We start from the raw sequence: 26,667 nt of genomic DNA on the forward strand, positions 1-26,667 counted from the left end.
TGTGTTTAAAAGCAATGAATAAGAGACCAACGCATTAATTGCCACTTTGTTAATAATTACGAAGGGTTAACGGAAAGAATCCAACTTATTATCATGGAGTATAGTCTGTAGGAAAACTGCCTGGGGCTTTTACTTCTTCTGCTTCTATTTCCATGAGACATTTTGCACAATTGGATCTGAACATTGATCGTGAATGTATTGTTGTCAAGTTTAAACTTTTGTTTTGTGTCTTTTCATTGAAGCATATTTAGTTTGCCTTTTTTCCCCTTCTTTTTTGAACCACCCTCAAGGGTTCATAATACACTGTTATTGGCCCGCGTTCCCCTCCCAAATTGAGAAGGAATGGAAGCAGCAATAAATGCCTGTTTTATAAAGAGCTGCTATTGAAGGGCATGAATAATTTGTCTTGTAAGCATGGATTATATTGGTAACAGTTGGGTAATTTTGAAAAACATGAGTAGCAGACTTAATGTGCATAACTATGCGTAAAATGTGCTGTTATGTGTTGATGGTTTTATAACGTTACACACTTGAGCAGTCCGTTGTGTCATTTAAATATTTCTTTCCATGCTGCGATCGTCCTGTCAGTTTATTTGCTGATGTGTTCATCTCTGTTGATTTGCGCTTTTCAGTTAAAAACAGCTTGCTGGGGAAAATACAAACAAAAATTAACTGACTTGTCATACATTGCCTTGAATTAGTAATCTTTTACAATTGTATCCTTAGAAACACAAACAAAGAGCACTTGAGTGATTGAGCTCTTGGCCTGTTATGGATAATGAACAGATCTTTAGAAAACATTAGCTCATCTGTAGCAATTTCGTGCTTTGTCATTCGTTGTTGGCGAGAAGAATCTATCCCCCCCCCTTTCAAATGGTGGATTTTTCCAATCATCTCCTGTTGGTAGCTTGAAGGTTAATCCCCAAAGCAAAAGCAGACAGAAGCCCTGCAAGAGCTGCAAGTGTTCCAAGGCTGGGAGCGATTCCTTCCCTGAAATAAACGATTCCTGCCTTGTTCAGTGATTTTTGTGCAGCACTCCACACGGCTGAGCAAGTGCATCAATACTGTAGTCCTTACATGCTGTACATACTGATGACACTCTCTCTGTTTAACTTGATTGACTGAGCAGGATAGCGAAGCAGAAGCACCTGCGAGAGATGTGCAGCCATATACAAACTGGTCTCCAGCCTGCTTTTTTTTTTTTTTTTTTGTTAACACTTAACGCTGTGTATTTGACTTGAAAATCATGGTGTGGTGAACTGGAGGTAGTACAGTCAGCTACAGATGCCTTTGTTGTGATGAGCTGTGACAGTAATGCAGTTAGGTGCCGTCTGATTGTGTTTGGAAGTCCAAGTTTTCGTTTTGCTTTGTCTAGGGTCGAGCAGTGTATCGTTCATGAGGGCTGGCACCTGTAAAACAGACAGAGACAGTATGCTGTGAATACAGCTAATGTGCTGGTGATTGAATGCTTGTTTTGATATTGTGCCGGCTGGTATTGCTGGTAAACCTAACACTGTATTCTTTCCTTTGTTTAGGCTTTGAGGCAGCAGCAGAAAAGAAGAAATGGGGTCTCTATGATGGTAAACAAGACTGTCCCTCGTGTTGTCCTGACGCCTTTAAAGGTGTCTGATGAGCAGTCAGATTCACCTTCAGGTAAAGATGAAACAGACTACACATTTCATGTGAAAATCCACTCGCTAAAGCTTTATGGAAGGGGGGGGAGGGTGGTGAGATAAGGGGGGAGCTGAATAATAAGGCAGATCTGCTGCTGTTTTCCTAGTTTTCTAAAATTCACAGATAGTTATTTGTACATATTGGCTCACACCTATACATGCATAAGTATACATTAGAATTCAGAACACATAACATAACAGTCCGGCTGCAGCAGAAAGATACAGGAATCCAATCATTGTAGGCTGGTTGAAGAAATGTAATACCGGACCACATGCTGGCGCTAAATGCCTGCAAATAGAGCTCAGTTACACACTGTTATTTTGTGTGTTTGCCTTTGAGAACCTTAACAAATACACCATGTGTGTATTTGTACTTGTTGCTGACTGATATTAGGCTGGAGTTTATTCACTATGTACACCTAGCTATCACAATATTATTTTTCTCTATTTCTTCCTTTTTTCATCGTTATGCAAGCATGGCTACACACAGTGTTGTTTTTGTATTCCATATATGGAAAAGTAAATATGTTTTTATATTCCACCTGTATTTTTACCTGTTACTTTATAGCATTATATCTGATTGCTTAAAGTTTTTTTTACCACTGTAGTGTTTTTCTTCAAATGGCTATAGTGACTGCCTTTTTATATTGTGTCCTATAAGTATTTAATCATAATTTACTGTTCTTGCTTCACATGAGTAAAAAAATGTAATTTTTTTTAAAGGTAGAATGGTACAGTTTTGATTTTTGAGATTAGATGCAAGACACATTTTTTGCAGAAACTGTTTCCCTATCCTTTTTTTTCCTTCTTTTATAACTAATAACTATTAATTTATAAATAAATAAATAAAGTACACTATAAGGATGGTAACATGTATGCCACGAATTCCAATGCTGCTCCTCAAGTCATGACTGTATGTGTGTAAACGGCACTGAAGTTAATGACAGTGATCGGAAGGGGATAACTGTTCTACTGGCTTAACAAGGATAATACCAGGAGCAAGAACATCCTCTGTGGGGATAGTCTTCAAAGCAATGCATTAGCTGGACACAATTTCTCTTATCTATTGTAACACTCTCTGCAAGTTATTGATTATGTTATTTTATCCGATTTCACATCCTCTTGTCTCTCTTGTCTGTAGTGTACTGAAAGAAAGGGATTTAAACATTAAAAAAATGATCGTTTGGACCAAATAATAGACAATACCAAGATGACCTCTTTGTGTACCTATAAGAGCCATATAAATTTGAATTTGCATTTTCTTTCCTCCTCCCCAAGGGTCTGAATCAAAAAACGGTGAAGCAGACAGTTCTGATAAGGAAACCAAGCAAGGGCAAAAATCACCCCCTGGCAAACAAATAAGCCAGCACTTGAAACGGCTTAAAAAATCAGGTTTAGGTAAGTGATGGTAATGCATGCCTTCTTATTCAACATTACTATCTAGCCTCCACATTACGTCACTGTGACAGTGCAAGTAAAAGAAAGACCTGAAAATCGTGTTGTCCTACTAAAATTTGTAATATATACTTTGTGATTGCCATTTATCTTTTTATTTTACAGAAAATATTGCTGCACACATTTTGTATCTTGTGACAACTCCAGAAGCCTATAACAGTTAAAGTAATAATCACCTTTATAAGGAATGATAGGGAACTGTTGTCTTTCTCCTTGCTGATTTTACTGGGGTAACTGAGCCTTGGCTGTGTGGACCCCTTTATAGGCTTTGTACTAATACATTTACGGAGCTTCAAAAAGTTTAACAAATCCGCTTGTATGTATTGTATATATGTCTAAGCATTGCAGTGTCATTTAATCCAGCACTGAGTATACCTATTCCACAGCTTCAAATTTTTAACAAAGTAATTTTGACTTTAAAGTGGTTCTAAACCTTTAACTTTTAAAAAATAACAAACACATTATACTTACTTGCGCTGTGTGATGGTTTTGCACAGAGCAGCCCCAATCCTCCTCTTCTTGGGTCCCCACCAGCATTCCTTGCTCCTCCTGCCTTCTGAGCACAACCCCCCCCCCCCCGAGCATTGCCATTGGCTCCGGCTGCTATCAATCTGCCCTGTAAGGAGGGAGAGAGTGGAGAGAGACGCACTCTGGTAAGTATAAGGGGGCTGGAGGGGTGGGGATCCTGGACACAGAAGGTCTTTTAACTTAATGCAGAGCATGAATTAAGTTAAAAAATCTTAAGGCTTTAGAACCACTTTAACCACTTGCTGCCCGCCCACCGTCATATGACGGCGGAATGGTGCAGCTGTTATCCGGGGCCGCCGTCCTATGACGTAACAGCCTTCCAGGCCCTCCAGGGAGCGCGCCTGCCGCATCACTCGGGTTCCGGTGCACGTGCTTGGCGACCGAGATATCCGCCGGGCACCCGCGATTGCCTGGTAACTGAGCAGGACCATGGATCTGTGTGTGTAAACACACAGATCCACGTCCTGTCAGAGGAGAGGAGACCGATGGTGTGTTCTTTGTACAGAGGCCTTTGACAGGGTAGACTGGGGGCTCATGATACAGACCCTGGAAATCATGGGAATTGGCCCAAGAATGATCCAGTGGATCAAAACTCTATACCAGCACCCAACAGCAACTATAAGAATAAATGGTTCACTGTCCTCATCCTTCGAGATGAAAAAAGGGACAAGGCAGGGATGTCCTCTATCCCCACTCTTGTTTGTGCTATCCCTGGAACCATTACTGGCATCGGTACGAACGAACCCTGATATAAATGGATTCAAGATTGGAGAGGAGGAACATAAACTTGCAGCATTTGCGGATGACGTAATGTTTTTTGTCTCTTACCCGCGGATCACAATACCCAATTTATTAAACGCTTTGAAATATTATGGGGAGATATCCAACTTTAGAATCAACTTAGCAAAATCAGAAATCTCAATATAAGTTTAAGCAAGACAGCAGAGCTAACACTGAAAACGGAATTCAAGTTTGCCTGGAGGAAGGAACTGAATTATTTGGGAATCAAGCTAGCTAACACCATGAATAAGATATATAAAATAAATTTTATAACATTGTTAGACAAAATTAGAACTGAATGTAATAAAATAGTAGGGAGGCCTATATCATGGATAGGTCGTATAAATATTATAAAGATGGTCCTCCTACCAAAGATTACATATAAGTTTCAGATGTTGCCACTGTCCCTGCCCCCATCTTATTTAAAAGAACTAAAATCAATAATCATGAATTCAATATGGAAATATAGAAAACCGAGAGTCTCTTTTGCAACCCTAAGACAGGAAAAGAAAAGAGGGGTCCTATCGGTACCAGACACCCACAATTACTATAATGCAATTGTGCTGTCCAGAGTAGTGGAATGGGTCAAGGAAAAGAATGAAAAAAGATGGGTTAAGATTGAAAAAGCACTTAGTAGGGCACAACTAGGAAATATCATTTTGAATCCACCACAGTACAGAACGATTGATGTAAACACACCCTCACTTACACAAAATGTTTTAAAAATCTGGGACAAAACGTACAAACAATTAAATGGGAAATATAACTCGCCACTAATTGGGTTAAAAGATAACGATTTTTTTGCACCAGGGGAAAAGGCAATGGGGGGAAAAAAAACACAATACAGTTAAGAGATATAATTAAAAAGGGAAAATTAATACACTCTTATGCTGTACACATGGTCGGATTTTCCGACGGAAAATGTGTGATAGGACCTTGTCGGAAATTCCGACCGTGTGTGGGCTCCATCACACATTTTCCATCGGAATTTCCGACACACAAAGTTTGAGAGCTTGCTATAAAATTTTCCGACAACAAAATCCGTTGTCGGAAATTCCGATCGTGTGTACACAAATCCAACGCACAAAGTGCCACGCATGCTCAGAATGAATTAAGAGACAAAAGCTATTGGCTACTGCTCCGTTTATAGTCCCGATGTACGGGTTTTACGTCACCGCGTTCAGAACGATTGGATTTTCCGACAGCTTTGTGTCACTGTGTGTATGTAAGACAAGTTTGAGTCAATTGATGAATGGCGGTACCTCCAGTTGAGTCACTTTATTCAAAGTCATCCTCACCCCATTAGATCTGGGGAAGAGTTGACCCCGCTGGAAAGGCTGTGTTGCATTGACAGAGCAAAAAACACGATATCTAAGTTATATAAACTCTTGCTGAGGGGGAACGAGATGGAGATGCCGCCATACATCAAGAGATGGGAACAGGATTTGGGGTCACATAGAGATAAGATTAGCATTGGAAAAATACTGACCTTGACACATAGCTCAGCGGTTAACACCAAAACCACGGAAATGAACTATAAATGCTTAAAGAGATGGTACGCAACCCCTGACAAAATTAGCAAATACCAAAAGGGTAAATCAGCTAACTGTTGGCGGGGTTGCGGGGAAGTAGGGACAATGGTTCACCTATAGTGGGTTTGCCCCAAAATCAAAAAAAATTGGAAAAAGATTATTTACTACATTAAAGAAATAACTAAAAAAGAAATAGAGGAAGATCCGTGGGTAGTATTGTTTCACGGAGCAGGGGGAGACTTGAAGCAATACAAGGAGTCATTGATGCCACATTTGCTAAATACTGCCAAAAAACTCATCCCTAAGAAATGGCAAGAGGAGGAAAGTCCATCAATATGGGATTGGATAGATTCTGTTGAGGAGACATTTAAAATGGAGCGATTGAGAACAAATTTTGAAAACAACAATGAAGGGTTTAGAGCGAAGTGGGCGTGCTGGAGGGAGTTTAAAAGATCCTGGAGTTTTGCTGAGGTATTGAGAATATAGCTTTACTATGGTGGTAGAAGAATTTAAAGGTTTTCTTGTAGGGCAAATATGCAGAGGTGGGATAGGGGGTGGTGGGAGGGAGTGCGGGGGTAGTTGGGGCTCTAGATTGGGTATCCCGGACAGTTACCCTTGGGGAAGGCATGTTTGTATTAAATTTATCAGTGCATATACTAAGCTACAATGATGTGACAAAGAATTGGTATAATAATGAGCCAGTTGGGTGATTTAAGTTTCCCAATTAGAGTACGCTGAAGTAGCAAGAAAAAAAACAGAAGAAAAAAAAAAAGAACCACTTTAGCCACTTGCTGCCTGCCCACCGTCATATGACGGCGGAATGGTGCAGCTGTTATCCTGGGCCGCCATCATATGACCTAATGGACTTCCAGGCCCTCCAGGAGGCGCGCCCGCCGCGTCACTCGGGTCCCGGTGCGTGTGCCCGGTGGCCGCGATGTCCGCCGGGCACCCGCGATTGCCTGGTAACTGAGCAGGACCGTGGATCTGTGTGTGTAAACACACAGATCCACGTCCTGTCAGAGGAGAGGAGACCAATGGTGCGTTCCTTGTACAGAGGAACACCGATCAGTCTCCTCTCCTTGTGAGTCCCCTCCCCCCACAGTTAGAATCACTCCTTAGGAACATAATTAACCCCTACAGCGCCCCCTCCTGGTTAACCCCTTCATTGGCAGTCACATTTATACAGTAATCAATGCATTTTTATAGCACGGATCACTGTATAAATGTGAATGGTCCCAAAAATGTGTCAAAAGTGTTCGATGTGTCCGCCGCAATATCGCAGTCACGATAAAAAAATCGAAGATCGCCGCCATTACTAGTAAAAAATAAAAATGCTATAAATCTAGCCCCTTTTTTTGTAGACGCTATAACTTTTGCGCAAACCAATAAATATACGCTTATTGCGATATTTTTTACCAAAAATATGTAGAAGAATACATATCGGCCTAAATCGAGGAAAAATTTTTTTTTTTTTTTTTAAATGTGGATATTTATTATAACAAAAAGTAAAAAATATTGTGTTTTTTTTTCAAACTTGTCACTATTGTTTTGTTTATAGCGCAAGAGATAAAAACCGCAGGGGTGATCAAATACCACCAAAAGAAAGCTCTATTAGTGGGGAAAAATGATAAAAATTTAATTTGGGTACAGTGTTGCATGACTGCGCAATTGTTATTCAAAATGCGACAGCGCTGAAAGCTGAAAATTGGCTTGAGCAGGAAGGGGGTGAAAATGCCCTGTATTGAAGTGGTTAAGGATTTTTACCTTAATGCATTCTCTGCAATAAGATAAAAACACTTCTGTGCTGCAGGATCCCCCCACCCCCTATTATGTACCCGAGTCTGATCTTGATCCACATCTGTGCCCAAGAGCAGTGGCTCTTTCAGCTCTCTCCTTCCTTACAGGGCAGATTTATAGCAGCGGCTGCCATTGACTTGGGCTGCTCTCCATCAAATCCTATAATGAGGGAGCGGGGGTGGGGCAATGCTGGGAAGGGGGGTGCTCGGAAGGCAGGATAATTTTAGTGTTCTCACTTTAGTGTTCTAGCTATTTGTATAGACCCCCCCCCCCCCCCCCCCCATTTTTTTGAATGCCTTGCTGCCTCTGCCTAACTCTTCAGGTGATAATATGGCTGGGAGCACACAGGTAATTTATAATCATGCAGTTATACAAGCTTTAAGTTACTAGCGATCAATCACTACATGTCACAGGACAGTAGCACATGCTTCAAATCGGTCGTATTGTGAACAAGCATTGCATTCAGTAGAGGGATTTGATTAATCCCATGCTGTAGTACTGATAGGGGACGAACCATACTGTACAAGAATATAGAAAGAGGGGGAGTGGAAGGATGCACCCATGGCTCACAGAAAAAAATAACTACTAAGACAGACTCTCATGGGGAGCAATTGAACCAAAAGTGACAGAAAAAGGCCACAGGTACTGTTGAAAGCTGCAGCGTATATAAATCAGCTGTGGGTGGAGTTGCACCTTAATTTTATAAAAATGTTTTGGGAGCTTACTGTAAATAAATAATTATACCAAATATGTGTTCACAGGCTAATATAGGTTTCAAAAAAATAAACCTTTTTTTAAAACAAGAACAGTAGGTACATGACAAATTGCTAATTAAACCTACATCTTGAAAAGACATGTACAGATTTAACATCATTAACCACTTCATATCGTTAGGCCGTCATATAACGGCCTCGACTTTCCGGGGTTATATCTAAAGGATGCCTGAGTCTACAGACATCATTCAGATACCGGCATTTTCAGCCAGCGATTCCGTACACCATAAGAATGATCATAGCGGCTGTTCCACCACTTGATCGTTCTTACAGGCGGCGAAAGGGGACGTCCCCCCCCCTCCCGCCGCCCTCCGGTGCTTCTACCGTCTCACCTCAGCGATCGGTGAGTCGGAGAGCGGATCCGCCGGCGCCGGATGTAGATCATAGAGATTTCCGGTGGACCAGATGGTCGCCGGAGTCTCTATGATCGTTCGGAGGCCGGGCACGATGTTATGACGTCACGCCCGGCCTCTGCATTCAAAAAAACGGCGCCGCCTCGGCTGGGAAGCGGTGATCTTTTTTTATTTATTTATTTATTTATTTATTTTATTTTTAGGCTTCCCAGCCTAGAGGTGAGATGTGGGGTCTTATTGACCCCACATCTCACTGTAAAGAGGACCGATCATGTCATATTCCTATTACAAGGGATGTTTACATTCCTTGTAATAGGAATAAAAGTGATCAAAAACCATTTTTTTTTAAAAAGTGTCAAAATAAAAAATTTTAAGAAAAATTAACAATAAGTAAAAAAAAAAAAAATTTTAAAGCGCCCCTGTCCCCGTGAGCTTGCACGCAGAAGCGAACATATACGTAAGTCCCACCCACATATGAAAACGGTGTTCAAACCACACATGTGAGGTATCGCCGCAAACGTTAGAGCGAGAGCAATCATTTTGGCCCTAGACCTCCTCTGTAATTCAAAACATGTAACCAGTAAAAAATTTTAAAGCGTCGCCTATGGGGATTTTTAAGTACCAAAGTTTGGCGCCATTCCACGAGCGTGTGCAATTTTGAAGCGTGGCATGTTAGGTATCTATTTACTCAGCAGAACTTCATCTTTCACACTATGCAAAAAAATTTGGCTAACTTTGCTGTTTTTTTTTTTTTTTTAAAAACGCGTTTGAAAAATTGCTGCGCAAATACCGTGCAAGATAAAAAGTTGCAATGACCGCCATTGTATTCTCTAGGGTCTCTGCTAAAAAAATATATATAATGTTTGGGGGTTCTATGTAATTTTGTAGCAAAGAAATTATGATTTTTGACATGTAGGAGCGAAGTTTTAGAATTGGCCTAGATGCGAAGTGGTTAAACAATCAATGCACCAGACGTGCTACTATGTGTTACTAGGGTAACAGAGTAAAACTATCATGCTTCTGTCCCAGGTTTATGGCAGCATGAAGCTTAAGACCTATAAGTTGGTTTAGTCAGAGTCTCCTGGCTACTTGCCACCTTCTGTTCTATAAAAAGAAAAATTTGTATAGCAGAAAAAAACATATATATTTTGGGTAAATAAACTTAAACTTATATATGGGAGCCATAAAGACGGAAAAGGGGGGAAAAAAGGCACCTACATTAGATCCATCCTGCAAAATTGAGGAAGGAGAGAGGTATGGTCTTCTCACCAGTGAAGAAGAAATTTATATTCTTTTGATTCTACAAATTAATTTCTGTAGAACCAGGTTTTTGTGGAATCACAATTATCAAAGCAGAAATTATGTCTTTCATGTATTTAATATTGTTGACAGATTTAATATTTTTGACAAAAACCCCAGGCCTTGTTCTCTCAGGCGGTAAAAATGGACAGTTTGACTGGGTTTTTACTGCCTCTTGACCACCAGCAAAACCTTAATAAGGCAACGAGGAGGGGATTGTACACATGCCCTGGCTGCAATACTTTGCAAATTTAACTCTGCTTGTTGAGTTTGACAGGAGGCATCACCTATCAGACTAGCCCATTAAAATCAATGTAAATGGAACGCCTTGCTTGCAGTTGTGGCTAGTTGGTTCTGCAAAATCGCCTATTGGCAAAAAGGAAAAAAAAAAACAACAGACCTCTAGGAGGTGGCATTATCAATTTCTGAAGCCCTGGAAGCTGCTGCTCTACCGTACTCTGAAAAGCATTCCACCGCAGACTGCTTTTCAGAGATTGTCACTATGTGTACCTAGTCTAAGGGTGCAGTAAGCTTCAGTGACAGAGAACTAAGCACTTTTACATACATTTTTATATATTTTGTTATAATTGCTAAAAGGGAGTCTGTGGTATTGAATATGTCTGTTAAATGGCATGCAATTTGCAAATTGACCAAAAGATGCTTAACATAGGACAGGCACAAAAGATACAATCTCCACAGCCATATGCTATTTTAGAGATTTGAAATAGCAGAATTTATTAAAGTGTAATAGTGGTCTTATATCAAGGAAAAGAATATTGACACTGTGTTTTTAATAGTGTTTACTGATAAAATATTTATGTGTGAAGTGCAGGATTTTATATCTTAACCTCTTCATGCTGGCAGCATGCATACATGTGGCCGCATATATGAGTAGCAGAATGTAAACAAAGCTGTGCCAAGAGCGCACGCCCTGCTCGCTCCCAGCACAGTTACCGGCAGCTGATGGAAAGCTCCCGATCTCTACTTGCGATCAGGAGCTTTCTGATTATGTGACCACTGTGACAGTCAATCACGGCGGTGACTTGATCAGAAACCCTGTCCCACGTCCTGGCATCAGAAACCTCTTTGAGAGCCGTGAGGTGCTGGCGGTATGGGCCTAACCACTTCGACACTAGGGCAATTTTTTAAAATTTTGTAAACACATAAAAATACAAATTCTTGGCCATAAAATTACTTAAACCCTTAGATCATTATACATTTTCTGAAAGCAGAGACTCTGTAGAATAAAAAGATGATAGTTGCAGATTTTTGTGTCGCTTGATATTTGTGCGACTGTTTATCAAATTATCAGGAAAAATATAATCAAATTAATTTTGGTGCAAACACACACAATATAATACCCATTTTTTTTTTTTTGTAAAATCTAAAGGGCTTGCATTTGGTAAATAAATACCAAACATGCTAAGTCTTAAAATTGTGTGCACCCGTGATAACGCAAAAAACGAAGGTACTCAAAAATCTCCATAAATGACCTGAACCTGTTCAAAAGGCACAGCAGCGCAAATTCTGAGACTTCTGCAACCAGTATTAACCGATTTAGTTCAAACAGCTTGATAAGGCAGTATTTACATACCATTATGTTATCAAATAATATCAGTTATATCTTCCTGTAAAATCACTTTCTTTCCCATAATAAATATTCCATGTTTCATTTCAGTAATCCAGTTAATTGGCTGTAGGTCCACTATAGCTGAGATGGGGGCAGTTACAGAAATTTGCTGACCCATACAAAGCTGAATGTAAAGATTTAAGAAATGGCATTAGACTCTGTATTGTCTGTAATGAGCGCAAAATGAGTACTATCCTTCTGAAAATGAGGTAAAAAAAAACTATTTCCTCTTAATGACTGATTGCACCATTCCTTTAACCTCTTGACGTCCTCATATGACGGCCTCGACTTTCAGGGGTTATATCTGAATGATGCCTGAGGCTACAGACATCATTCAGATACCGGCATTTTCAGCCGGCGATTCCGTACACCACAAGAATGATCATAGCGGCTGTTCCGCCGCTTGATCATTCTTACGGGCGGCGAGAGGGGACGCCCCCCCCTCCCGCCACCCTCCGGTGCTTCTACCGACTCACCTCAGCGATCGGTGAGTCGGATAGCGGATCCGCCGGCGCCGGATGTAGATCATAGAGATTTCCGGCGGACCAGATGGTCGCCGGAGTCTCTATGATCGTTCGGAGGCCAGGCGTGATGTTATGACGTCACGCCCGGCCTCTGCATTAAAAAAAATGGCGCCGCTTCGGCTGGGAAGCGATGGTCGTTTTTTTTTTTTTTTTTTTTTATTCTAGGCTTCCCAGCCTAGTGGTGAGATGTGAGGTCTTATTGACCCCATATCTCACTATTAAGAGCACCTGTCATGTCATATTCCTATTACAAGGGATGTTTACATTCCTTGTAATAGGAATAAAAGTGATCAAAAAAAATTTTTTTTAAAAAGTGTCAAAATAAAAAATTTTAAAGGGGTTGTAAAGATGTTTTTTTTTTTTTTTAAAATAACAAACATGTTATACTTACCTTCACTGTGCAGCTCGTTCTGCACAGAGTGGCCCCGAACCTGGTCTTCTGGGGTCCCTCGGCGGCTGTTTCAGCTCCTCCCCGCAAGCATTTACCACCTTCATGCGAGCTCCCTCGCACGGTGGTGAGTGCTTGCGGGCGCGCTCCCGTGATACAGCCGGCGGCTATAGCCGCTCGCTGTATCACTCGGCCCCGCCCCCCGGCGCGCCGCGTCATCGGATGTGATTGACAGCAGCGCGAGCCAATGGCTGCGCTGCTTTCAATCCATCCACTGCAGCCAATCAGCGACCAGGCTGAGCTGCAATGAAGCTGACGAGGACGAGGAGCGAAGATTCGAGGCGTCAGGTAAGTAAAACGGGGGGGGCTGGGGCGGCGGTACTGTCAAAAGTTTTTTCACCTTAATGCATAGAATGCATTAAGGTGAAAAAATTTTTACCTTTACAACCCCTTTAAGTAAAATTAACAATAAAAAAAAAAAAAAAATTTTTAAAGCGCCCCTGTCCCCGTGAGCTCGCACGCAGAAGCGAACGCATACGTAAGTCCCACCCACATATGAAAACGGTGTTCAAACCACACGTGAGGTATCGCCGCGAACGCAATAATTTTGGCCCTAGACCTTCTCTGTAACTCAAAACATGTAACCAGTAAAAAATTTTAAAGCGTCGCCTATGGGGATTTTTAAGTACCAAAGTTTGGCGCCATTCCACGAGTGTGTGCAATTTTGAAGCGTGACATGTTAGGTATCTATTTACTCAGCGTAACTTCATCTTTCACACAATGCAAAAAAATTTGGCTAACTTTGCTGTTTTGTTTTTTTTTAAAGCATGAAACTGTTTTTTTTTTTTTTTTTTTTTTTTTTAAAAAACGCGTTTTAAAAATTGCTGCGCAAATACCGTGCAAGATAAAAAGTTGCAATGACCGCCATTGTATTCTCTAGGGTCTCTGCTAAAAAAACATATATAATGTTTGGGGGTTCTATGTAATTTTATAGCAAAGAAATGATGATTTTTGACATGTAGGAGCGAAGTGTCAGAAATGGCCTGGATGCGAAGTGGTTAAGCCTATTAGAGCTACGTTTTAAAACTACTAATACATGTGTCTTGCAGTAATTAGTCTTATTAACTTTGTTTTTCATACGCCAGGGCACTTGAAATGGACCAAAGCAGAAGACATTGATATTGAAACTCCAGGATCAATTTTAGTGAACACTAACTTGAGGGCTTTAATAAACAAGCATACATTTGCATCTTTACCTCAGCATTTTCAGCAGTATCTCCTTCTCTTACTCCCGGAAGTAGATAGACAGGTGAGTCCTTCTACTTGCATAACAACACTATCTGTCTTTTATTTTTTTATTTTGCATTTCATAGACAAACCATTTTTAAAGCTGCAAATTGTGTGAGGTAGACTGTGGACTCTTTACTGTCAGCCCCTTCCTTCAATATTCTGTTGAACAGAGCGGTAACAATGACTGAAAATACTTGTAGAAGCTCTCTTTCCTGATCTACTCGGATCAGCTATCGCAGTGAGAACAACAAAAACGCACCAGATATATTGATCGTAACAATTACTTGGCATCTCAAGGTTGATTTACTTGAATTCTTTCTAGTACATGCTATGAAGGCTTTGTAAGTAACAAAGAAAACATAAGGATGGAAAACTGCTTGTGCAGTGAATGCACTTCAGATAGAGTACATTTTCATTTGGACTTCAGATAACAGATTCTAAGTAAGTGTTAAAGACCAAAACGTTGATCATATTCCAAGAATTATTTAATTGTGTTGCCTCTATTGCTGACTGCAAAGGTGCTGTGTAGTGAACACATTTTTATTTCTTTTTAAAACACTATTATAAACTACTACTGACAGTAAACTTGAGCATCTGGTGGTGCTGCTTGTATTGCAGTCATTTTTTTATTTCTTTAGCGACAATAGTACTGGTCCTTTTTAAGCTGGTAGGGCCTTCTATATTATTTCCAATTGCCTATAAATGGGGAGTACTCAGAATAGTCAGGGGTGGGTAGTGGGGTTCCCCAGGGTTCTGTGCTGGGACCAATCCTATTTAATTTGTTTATAAACGACCTGGAGGATGGGATAAACAGTTCAATCTCTGTATTTGCAGACGATACTAAGCTAAGCAGGGCGATAACTTCTGCGCAGGATGTGGAAACCTTGCAAAAAGACCTGAACAAATTAATGGGGTGGGCGACTACATGGCAAATGAGGTTCAATGTAGAAAACTGTAAAATAATGCATTTGGGTGGCAAAAATATGAATGCAATCTATACACTGGGGGGAGAACCTCTGGGGGAATCTAGGATGGAAAAGGACCTGGGGGTCCTAGTAGATGATAGGCTCAGCAATGGCATGCAATGCCAAGCTGCTGCTAATAAAGCAAACAGAATATTGGCATGCATTAAAAGGGGGATCAACTCCAGAGATAAAACGATAATTCTCCCGCTCTACAAGACTCTGGTCCGGCCGCACCTGGAGTATGCTGTCCAGTTCTGGGCACCAGTCCTCAGGAGGGATGTACTGGAAATGGAGCGAGTACAAAGAAGGGCAACAAAGCTAATAAAGGGTCTGGAGGATCTTAGTTATGAGGAAAGGTTGCGAGCAGTGAACTTATTCTCTCTGGAGAAGAGACGCTTGAGAGGGGATATGATTTCAATTTACAAATACTGTACTGGTGACCCCACAGTAGGGATAAAACTTTTTCGCAGAAGAGAGTTTAATAAGACTCGTGGCCACTCATTACAATTAGAAGAAAAGAGGTTTAACCTTAAACTACGTAGAGGGTTCTTTACTGTAAGAGCGGCAAGGATGTGGAATTCCCTTCCACAGGCGGTGGTCTCAGCGGGGAGCATTGAAAGCTTCAAGAAACTATTAGATAATCACCTGAATGACCGCAACATACAGGGATATGTAATGAAATACTGACACATAATCACACATAGGTTGGACTTGATGGACTTGTGTCTTTTTTCAACCTCACCTACTATGTAACTATGAGCACGGAGAATATATTTTGCCATATAGAAAGTAGAGCAGGGCAGTTACCTTGCTAGACATGGAACTTCCATTGGAGAAAACACAAAAAAAAAAAAAATACTGCGCTACCTATAGAAAATACCCCCCCAAAAAGCAGCAGTTAAACAGTGAGATGTGCACTAAAATAACTAATAAAAAGGAAATAACCGCGCTAAATATAAGTGAAACACGTGAAACAATCTCCAAGACTTCCGTGAGGAAGTACATATATAAATACAAAAATGTTGAAAATTATTAACAATTAAATTATGAAAAGTACATGGGTCAACACATGTATGTATGAATCAAACATGAGTGTCCATATGTGATATTTGCGAATAAAAATAAGTGTCCATATATAGTAACAGAAAATAAAAATGTGAAGTAATGATCTGAAAAACAGTCCAAGAAAGACCCCTAGGATGAATCCAACCAGAGTCAATGGTGTACAAAATATGAGTGACAACCCATACAGTATCCGCAAATACCCAATAATTGCGCTTACCACAGCTTATGTTCAATAGCAGTATGAGAGATCCATTGGCGTTCTGGACTCGGAGGCGTGGTTTGGCTGTACACTATTTAGAGCGTCGCCCGTTCCCCAGACGACGCCATTTGTGGTGAAACGTACGTCGGGAGGTTGACGCTCTGACGTCATCGCCATTTTCAGTGTGGACGGGTGCTCGCTATGTCGGCTGGCTGTTTGCTGTATTTTTACATACTCATGTGAGTTTTCTACCTTTATCTATTAAATCGTTATTATCAGTATTACACTATGGCCAGTTCCTTTTTATTTACATGCTTGTGAGATGTCATTTTGGAGTCTCTGCTGTATCCCCCGGTTCCTGCCGCAAGTAGTCCAGAACGCCAATGGATCTCTCATACTGCTATTGAACATAAGCTGTGGTTGGGTTGCCTTGCGGTAAGTACATTATTTGCCTGGTGGTGGATCACGTAGTGTGGTGTGGTTAACCAATACTGAACACAAGCTGTTGTTGGCTTGCCTTGTGATGGAAGTTTGGTGTCCTCATTGCATCTTTTCAGCTACGATGTATACAGTCTAAGAGCACCATCTGGATTCTCCAACCCAAGACGTGATACAGGCTGGTGTACGCTTGCCTTGCGGTAAGCGCAATTATTGGGTATTTGCGGATACTGTATGGGTTGTCACTTATATTTTGTACACCATTGACTCTGGTTGGATTCATCCAAGGGGTCTGTCTTGGACTGTTTTTCAGATCATTACTTCACATTTTTATTTTCTGTTACTATATATGGACACTTATTTTTATTCGCAAATATCACATATGGACACTCATGTTTGATTCATACATACATGTGTTGACCCATGTACTTTTCATAATTTAATTGTTAATAATTTTCAACATTTTTGTATTTATATATGTACTTCCTCACGGAAGTCTTGGATATGGAACTTCCATTGCTAGACAGTTGCCACCAGTGTGATGAGCTGTAAAGATCAGTAAATAAATCTACCAACATAATTTAATAAAATAAAGGTAAAAAGTTTCTTACATACAATCACTTATGTCACAGAGAAAAAAATGTTTCTTTATACAAAGCATGGTAACGCACTAAATACCACATACCAATGTGCAGAATACTGCTTCACATTGGTTTGAAGGGGACATAAAAGTGCTCCTGTCTAGTAAGCCTTAGCATTGATATTAAGGTACAAACCTGTACCCTGAAAGTCCATTGGTTTTCTCTTAACTAGTTGTACTTTACTTTGTTTAGTTTTGACCCAATTGTATGACTCTCTATAACTAATTTTCTTGGGCTTTGAATAAGGTAGATCTATACAGAAACGGTATTCTATGTCTGAAAGCCATCCTAGATAATAACTATGCACATGTTGTACACCTTTGCTTCAGACATTCATTCCCCTTCCATATGGGCAAGTGATGACTCCAAAACTGCAGCTCTTGTGGGATGTTCCCAGTCTGCAGTGATCGGAACCTACCCAAAGTGGTCTAAGGAAGGAAAACCAGTGACAGGGTCATGGGGCGCCAAGGCTCATTGATGCACGTGGGGAGCAAAGGCTGGCCTGTGTAGTCCAGTGCAATGGAAGAGCTACTGTAGCTCAAATTTATGAAAAAGTTCATGCTGGTTCCGATGGTGTCAGAACACACAGTGCATTGAAGTTTTCTGCGTATGGGGCTGCGTAGCCATAGACTGATCGGGGTGCTCATGCCGATCTGTGTCCACAGCCAAAAGCAACTACAATGGGTACTTGTGCCTCAGAACTGGACCACAGGTCATGGTATGTGGTCATAATGTTATGGCCGATTTGTGTATATTACTACAAGTGTTATTGATTGATTTTGTTTTCTGTGTACATTAATAACATATTGATTGCAGGTCACAAAATGTTGTTATAATTGTAAGGTATATAATCTTAATATTTAATATGGTTACGGACTTAAGTTAAAACAAAAATGTACTCATATCAACATGGCATATACTTCATACTCTAGCTACATAATTGAAAATTTTAGCCATTTCATTATATTATGCGTTGGCCATTTATTCCTGAATATATTCAACAGACCTTTTGCTATGCATGGAGAAACCATTCTAGTTACAAAAAGGGCACTTCAGTCATAACTTTTCTCCTGTTCCCCTTCCAGATGGGAAGTGATGGGGCTTTACGTCTTAGCAATTCTGCACTGAATAATGAATTCTTTGCATATGCTGCACAAGGCTGGAAGCAGAGACTATCAGAAGGTAAAAGTCATTTTTTTTTTATTCTGCTAACATTGCTATGTAATTGATACACAAAGCTGCAGAACTAGATATCTGATCTAGGAACTGTTTATTTAAAGGATAACTAAGTTAATGCCTGATACTGGAAGATAATAGTGTGGACCTCAAACTTATAATTACCCTTATGTACCTTGTTTGCAAGAAATGCTATTATAAAAGACTGTGGCCTGTAGTATCTGAGTCTTGGGTACAAATCTTAAAGTCATTACTCCTGCCTGCACATGTGCTTGCAATGAATAATGTCCAATCCAATACAGAACCTGTTTCCCTGTCTACCAACAGCACACTAGAGATAAGGAGTAAAATAGTTTTTTTAACTTGCATATGTAAACATAGGAGCAGATAAGCACAGGCCAGAGACATCTAAATTAGGGGTTTCCTTGCCTCAAAAATGTATTCAAACATTCAGCAGTTAAACATTTTCTCATTTAGTATGACCAATTAAGTTGTAGTGATGCATTAAATGTGCATGTTTCTCATGGCTTGTACACAGTGTGTAATTATCAGGTATTGTGCAGATCTCTGTGTACTGTGTGTATACAGTCCTTACAATTTGTCAAAAATATTTTACATTGGAATAAGAAATGAAAGTAAAATAGATTAATAGTTTGCCAAGCCTATTTTCTACTGAAATCTGCTAGGATTTTGAACCAGTGGGATGAAAAGCTGACTCAAGCCAATTTGATATGTTTTGATCCAAACTACTATTTTATTTAAATATAATATTAAAAATTCTTGTTGGCCAGTACCTCCCCTGCCCCCACTAGTTCCTGGACTAAATGTCAGTCACGATGGCAGCATCAGACGTATGAAGTGGCTTCGTCTCAAAGAAAAATGAGATTGGCACCCAAGAAGGTCACTCCCTGCCACTACCAGGGGAATGCCAGCACAGAGATTTTACAGCATGCTGGAGCAAAACCCAGGTGCTCAAGGGTGGGGCTTTTGTTTTCATATCTTCTTTTTTTTTTTCTACTTCAGCTGAGCTGTCATGAAAATTACTTGAGGGAAGTAAACAAATAGTAATAGGGTTTGTTAGAAACGTACTATGCAATGCATAATTCGATTTCTGTCAATGCATTTGGGACTTTTGATCTCATAACCTTCTTGCTATATACTGGGCATAATTTATTTTGTTTTGATGTTGTTTTTTTTTTTCCTAATTTGTGTGATTACTGATGTAGGCCTTTACTGTCATCTCATTTTACAAATGTTAGTGTTCTGGCTGTCATGCTGAGTCATGCTGAGTCTTGCCTCAGTACCTAAAATCTTTACTCTGACTTTTCACATATTCACGCTTTTTCTTGGTCTGCGACTCAAAGCATTACAGCCAAAGGGTAAACATAACAGCCTTTCAACAATTACTTTTACTAGGTGGCCAGCATTAGCAGTCCATATATTTCCCCTAGGAAAACTGTATGTTAAATGGGTTTGCCACCTTACCATGTATACACTTCGCCAAGCCAGTGGGATTTGGCATAGAGGGGATCTTCTTTTGTGGATCTGCATCTCAATTAAGTACTGCAAAGGAGATCTTTACACAATTGTCTTGCACTGACTTGCCTGAGCTCAAACATATGCATTATATAGCACAACTAAAAGTTATCTTATATGGAATTGTAAAGCTGTGATGTCAGTTCATTATAGCTGTGATCTAGTTTAATTGCACCTGTGAACCCTATATAGTAGGATGGGTGCAGAAAATTTTGTCAAGGAAGTAGGGCTCTGTGTTGGTGCATATGAAGAAAGTGTACACAATTTTGTTAAGGAAGAAAGCGCCTTAAGGCTGAACGTCCACTTTACCAGAATTCCTTGAAGTACATGTTCATTGCCTTGAAAAAGTGTTCATACCCCTTGAAATTTTCCACATTTTGTCGTGTTACAACCAAAAACATAAATGTATTTTATTGTGATTTTATGTGATAGACCAACACAAAGTGGCACATAATTCTGAAGTGAAGAAAAATGATAAATGGTTTTCAAAATGTTTTACCAATAAACATCTGAAAAGCGTGGCGTGCATTTGTATTCAGCCCCCTTTACTCTGATACCCCTAACTAAAATTTAGTGGAACCAATTGTCTTCAGAAGTTAATTAGTAAATAGAGTCCACATGTGTGTAATTTAATCTCAGTCTAAATACAGCTGTTCTTTGAAGCCTCCAGAGGTTTGCTAGAGAACCTTAGTGAACAAACAGCATCATGAAGACCAAGGAAAGTTGTGGAGAAGTTTAAAGCAGGGTTAGGTTATAAAAAAAATATCCCATGCTTTGAACATCTCATGGAGCACTGTTCAATGCATCATCCCAAAATGGAAAGAGTATGACACAACTGCAAACCCACCAAGACATGGCCGTCCACCTAAACTGTCAGGCTGGGCACGGAGAGCCTTAATCAGAGAAGTAGCCAAAAGGTCCATAGTAACTCTAGAGGAGCTGCAGAGATCCACAGCTCAGGTGGGAGAATCTCTCCACAGGACAACTATTAGTCGTGCACTCCACAAATCTGGCTTTTATGGAAGAGTGGCAAGAAGAAAGCCATTGTTGAAAGAAAGCCATAAGAAGTCCCAGTTTGTCATAAGCCATGTGGGGGATACAGCAAACATGTGAAAAAAGTTGTTCTGGTCAGATGAGACAAAAATTTAACTTTTTGGCCTAAAGGCAAAGCGTTATGTGTGGCAAAAAACTAACACTGCACATCACCCTGAACACACGATCCCCACTGTGAAACATGGTGTTTGCAGCATCATGTTTTGGGGATGCTTTTTTTTCAGCAGGGACAGGGAAGCTGGTCAGAGTTGCTGGGAAGATGGATGGAGCCAAATACAGGGCAATCTTAGAAGAAAACCTGTTAGAATCTGCAAAAGACTTGAGACTCAGGTGGAGGTTCACCTTCCAGCAGGACAACGACTCTAAACATACAGCCAGAGCTACAATGAATATGATTTGATCTAAACCATTCCATGTGTTAAAATGGCCCAGTCAAAGTCCAGACCGAAATCCAATTGAGAGTCTGTGGCAAGACTTGAAATTTGCTGTTCATAGATGCTCTTCATCCAATCTGACAGAGCTTGAGCTATTTTGCAAAGAAGAATGGGCAAAAATGTCACACTCTAGATGTGCAAAGCTGGTGGAGACATCCCCAAAAATACTTGTAATTGCAGCAAAAGGTGGTTCTACACGGTATTGACTCAGGGGGGGCTGAATGCAAATGCACACCACACTTTTCACATATTTATTTGTAAAAAATTTTGAAAACCATTTTTCATTTTCCTTCCACTTCACAATTATGTGCTACTTTGTGTTGGTCTATCATATAAATACCAATAAAATACATTTAGGTTTTGGTTGTAACATGACAAAATGTGGAAAATTTCAAGGGATAGGAATACTTTTTCAAGGCAGTATAGGTCCTACATGCACTGTCATTGCAAAGAAATAAACCCCCTCCCAGTTCCATGAAATACCCTAATTGTAAGTAAAAATTAGTTCTTTTGACTAACTTTTATTCACCACATCAGCTCCGGAATGTTAAAGTAGAACTATAGGCAAAACTTTTATTTTTTTTCATTTTGGATAGAGCAATGGAGGGTTCTGACCCCTGTCAGTTTTTTTCTTCACCATCTTTGTCCCATTGCAGAGATTTTCATTCACTTCCTGTCCCATTGAAAATTCCCCCTCTATTACTTTTCTGGGTACAACACAAAATTTTGGATTTTCTTTTACTTCCACTTTCAATGATGATGGTAAATATGACAAATAGAGAGGGTGAATATGCTTAACAGGAACACTGACAGCAATAAAAACTGACAGATGTTCTAATTCATCTCTACTCTATCCAAAACTAAAAAAAAAAAAAGTTTTGCCTTTTAGTTTTACTTTACCGCTTCCGGACGGCCCCACATACTTTTACTGTGGCAGGGCAGTCCGTTAGCGCGAAATCACATACAGATACGTCACGGCTTCTTCTGGGTCTGGGGCAAACGCGCATGCCACCGCCGACCCGCTGTGATTGGACACAGCAGGAGCCAATCAGTGGGTCCGGCGGACCCAAAGTTTGCCTGCGATCTCTCCCGAGAGAGGAAGAACGGCGGTCTGCCTATGTAAACAAAGCAGATCGCCGCTCTGTCAGAGGGGAAGATGGAGATCTTGTGTTTCTGCTAATCAGGAACACAGATCTCTCTCTTCCCACCCCGGTTAAATCATCCCCCGCACAGTTAGCAAGCACTCCCTAGGAGAAACATTTACACCTTTGATTACCCCTGATGTTAACCCCTTCCCTGCCAGTGTCATTAGTACACTGACAGTGCATTTTGTTAGAACTGATCACTGTATTGGTGTTACTGGTCCCCAAAACAGATTTGTACGCTGCAATGTCGTTGTCCCACTAAAAATCGCAGATCGCCGCTATTACTAGTAAAAATCTAAATTCCATAAATATACCCCATAGTTTGTAGACGGGATAACTTTTGTGCAAACCAATCTATATACGATTATTGGGATTTGTTTTACCAAAAACATGTAGCAGAAAACATATTGGCATGAAGAAATTTGATTTTTTTTTTTTTTTTTTATTGGATGTGTTTTATAGCAAAAAGTTAAAAAAAAAAAAAAAAAAACGCAGAGGTGATCAAATACCACCAGCAGAAAGCTTTATTTGTGGGAAAAAAAGTACAATTTTGTTTGGGTACAGTGTTGCACGAACATGCAAATTCCAGTTAAATTAGCGCAGTGCCAAATTGCAAAAAATGCTCTGGTCAGGAAGGGGGTGAAAGCTTCCGGGGCTGAAGTGGTTAAAGGCCATTATTGGGCATAATAGAGAGCTGTATTCTGGTCATCCTGCCAGTCCTCCTGCTTTCCTGTTTCAAACTGACCAAGCTAGGGCACGGTTCTTAATTGAGAAACATTAGTGTACTGCTGTGTCTCTGCCTCCTTCTTACACATCCTCCTGCCCAGCTCTCAGTTTTTTTTTTTTTTGCCTCAACGTTTTATAGTGGACTGTGTCTGTTTTCTGTTCAAGCTGCTGCTGTCCCATCCCCTCTATGGTCACAAGGAGTCTTCATCCCTTGTGCAGAGAACATGATCTCTGAAAACAGAGATCATGTGATCACTTAAAAAGAAAGAAAAAAGTATTTAGAATGATATACTGTGTAAGTGTGTGTATATATATGTATATATAGTGGATATAAAAAGTCTACACACCCCTTTTAAAATGTCAGGTTTCTGTGATGTAAAAAAATGAGACAAAGATAAATAATTTCAGAACATTTTTTTCGCATTTTAATGTGACCTATAAATAACTCAATTGAAAAGCAAAGTAAACTATTTTTTTTTGGGGGGGGAATCACACCCTCTTATAAGTGGGGATGTAGCGGTGTTCAGAATTAAGCAATCACATTCAAACTCGTGTTATCTAGGAGTCTATACACACCTGCCATCATTTAAAATGCCTCTGATTAACCCCAAATAAAGTTCAGCACTTCTAGTAGGTCTTTCCTGACATTTTCTTAGTCGCATCCTACAGTAGAAGCTATGGTCCACTGTGAGAGTTTCCAAAGCATCAAAGGGATCTTATTGTTAAAAGGTATCTGTCAGGAGAAGGATACATAAAAACTTAAAAGGCATTAGATATACTATGGAACACACTGAATACAGTAATCATCAAGTGGAGAAAATATGGCACAACAACAGTGACCTTACCAAGAACTGGACTTCCCTCCAAAATTGATGAGAAGAAAACTGGTCAGGGAGGCTTCCAAGGGGCCTACAGCAACATTAAATGTCCCATATTAATATTATGTTTGGGCTATGAGTAGAGTGGCAAGACGGAAAGCCTTTTCTTACAAAGAAAAACTTCCAAGCCTGGCTAAATTTTGCAAAAACACATCTTAAGTCTTTCAAAAGCATGTGGGAATATGTGTTATGGTCTGATGAAACCAAGGTTGAACTTTTTGGCCATAATTCCAAAAGATGTTTGGCGCAAAAATAACACTGCACATCACCAAAAGAACATCATACCCACTGTGAAGCATGGTGGTGGCAGCATCATGCTTTGGGGCTGTTTTTATTCAGCTGGAACAGGAGCCCTAGTTAAGTTAGAAGGAATTATGAACAGTTCCAAATACCAGTCAATGGTGGCACAAAACCTTTAGGCTTCTGCTAGAGAGCTGAACATGAAGGGGAACGTCATCTTTCAGCATGACAACGACCCAAAGCATACATCCAAATCAACAAAGGAATGGCTACACCAGAAGAAAATTAAAGTTTTCAAATGGCCCAGCCAGAGCCCAGACCTGAATCTGATTGAAAATCTGTGGGGTGATCTGAAGAGGGCTGTGCACAGGAGATGCCTTCACAATTTGACAGATTTGGAGTGGTTTTGCAAAGAAGAAGAGTGGGCAATTATTGCCAAGTCAAGATATGCCATGCTGATAGACTCATACCCAAAAACACTAAGTGCTGTAATAAAATCAAAATGTGCTTCAGCAAAGTATTAGTTTTAAATTGGATGTAAACCCAAATTTATTGTTTTTTAAATAAGGCTTGCACCTTGTACAGTATTAGATTTCATGTCATCTGTGCCCAGTCTTGCCACAAAGAGTTAATCCAGCTCTGAGCAGTCCTCTTATCTTTTTTCAGTGAGATAAAAGTGGAAAGACAGAGAAATGGGAGTCCTTTCTTCCCCTTGCTGTGAGTGACAGGTGATTTACATATCTAATGCAGGAGCCTGAGAGAGACATTCTGTGTACTACAGATCTCCTCCTCCTTTCTTTGTCTCATTTTCTTTTTTTTACATCACAGAAACCTGACATTTTAACAGTGGTGTGTAGACTTTTTATTTCCACTGTGTGTGTATATATAGATATATGTATCTATCTATATAGATAGATATATAATGTGTGTGTGTATGTGTGTGTATATATATATATATATATATATATATATATATATATATATATTGTGGCAGTAGGACCCTGTGCTACCTGGAAGATTGCTGGTTTACGCCAGATTTTGGAGAGAAAGGCACGCTGATTGCACAGCTGTGTGCTGGGCTATTTAATTGTGACCTGACTATGGCTCAGGGTTCCACCCAACAGACAGGAAGTCTGTGCATGGGAGTCAGGTGGGCTCCCATTCCTCTGAGAGGAGTCAGAAGCTGCAGGAGGCAGACGTACTTGGTGACAGAGCAGCAGGAGTAAGCTAGGAGAGAGCTTCACTCTAGGAAACTCTTTTGGGTCTGAGGAGCAGACCTAAGGCCTAGGCTAAAGGCCGGAATCAGTCATATGGCAAGAATGTACGCCAGGAGGCTAAAGTATTGAGTGTGCAAGATACAGTAATGGTGGAACCCCCTGCGTGGGCTACTGATGGCTTTGTGAACTTTTCCGTGCTTTTAAATAAAAGTGGGCTACCAGGCCCTTAAAAATACAGTTGTGTACTGGAGTACTCACTGACAACGCACCTACCATTTGAGTCTGATACCCCAATCATACATATGGTGGAGATATTGCTTTGGGCAGATTTGGAAGAGTTCCAGATCCTCGCATACCAAAAACAGTGAGTAGCAAGAAACTGTGTTTTGCAGCAATGCTGTGAGGAGCGGCTCATGTGAACCAGTGGAGTCTGCATGTGAAAGTGTGCTGTTTGCAAGTCTTAAAGAGACGGTACGCAAAATTTTCCTGTGTTAAAAGGAACTGTGTTAAAAAGCGTTGTGTGCCTGACTGCAGAGATGGGGCGGTCAAAGCGCAAAAAGGAAGCGATGTTTGCTGAGATGAGAGACAGAACCTTGTGGCTGGAGGGGTTGTTACCGACAGAACAAGCCCCAGACTGGTGCAAGATGCATTTGGCCGCACTGGAGCAAAGGAAAAAGGAAAGCAAGCCGTCCTTTAGTGCAAAGAGTGAGCAGATGGGTGCGGTTGTCCATGGCAACAAAGCAGAAATCCATACAGCTGACTTCATACGGCCTATGCTGCCTTCTGAACATGTTATAGACTTTTTGGATGATTTTGCGATGATTGCTTCCTACAGAGGATGGCCTAAAAGTCGCTGGGTTGAGTTGGTGCAACCTTTTTTGATGGAGGAGTACCAAGAGGTGTACCGCGGGATGTATCATAACCGAGATGAC

General features: G+C 40.4%; 1 protein-coding gene across 1 annotated transcript in view; it reads left to right on the plus strand.

The window, feature by feature from the left end:
• The window catches only part of ASXL3 (ASXL transcriptional regulator 3), a 217,442-nt gene that overhangs the window by 154,420 nt on the left and 36,355 nt on the right, over positions 1-26,667 (plus strand). The window contains exons 7-10 of the mRNA XM_073631540.1: positions 1,536-1,653; positions 2,952-3,071; positions 13,878-14,041; positions 18,416-18,512. Coding sequence (XP_073487641.1) covers positions 1,536-1,653; positions 2,952-3,071; positions 13,878-14,041; positions 18,416-18,512 — 499 coding nt within the window. The remainder of the gene's footprint in view (positions 1-1,535; positions 1,654-2,951; positions 3,072-13,877; positions 14,042-18,415; positions 18,513-26,667) is intronic.

Source organism: Aquarana catesbeiana, linkage group LG05 (assembly GCF_042186555.1).
Source record: "Aquarana catesbeiana isolate 2022-GZ linkage group LG05, ASM4218655v1, whole genome shotgun sequence".
In the NCBI taxonomy this organism is placed as follows: Eukaryota; Metazoa; Chordata; class Amphibia; order Anura; family Ranidae; genus Aquarana; species Aquarana catesbeiana.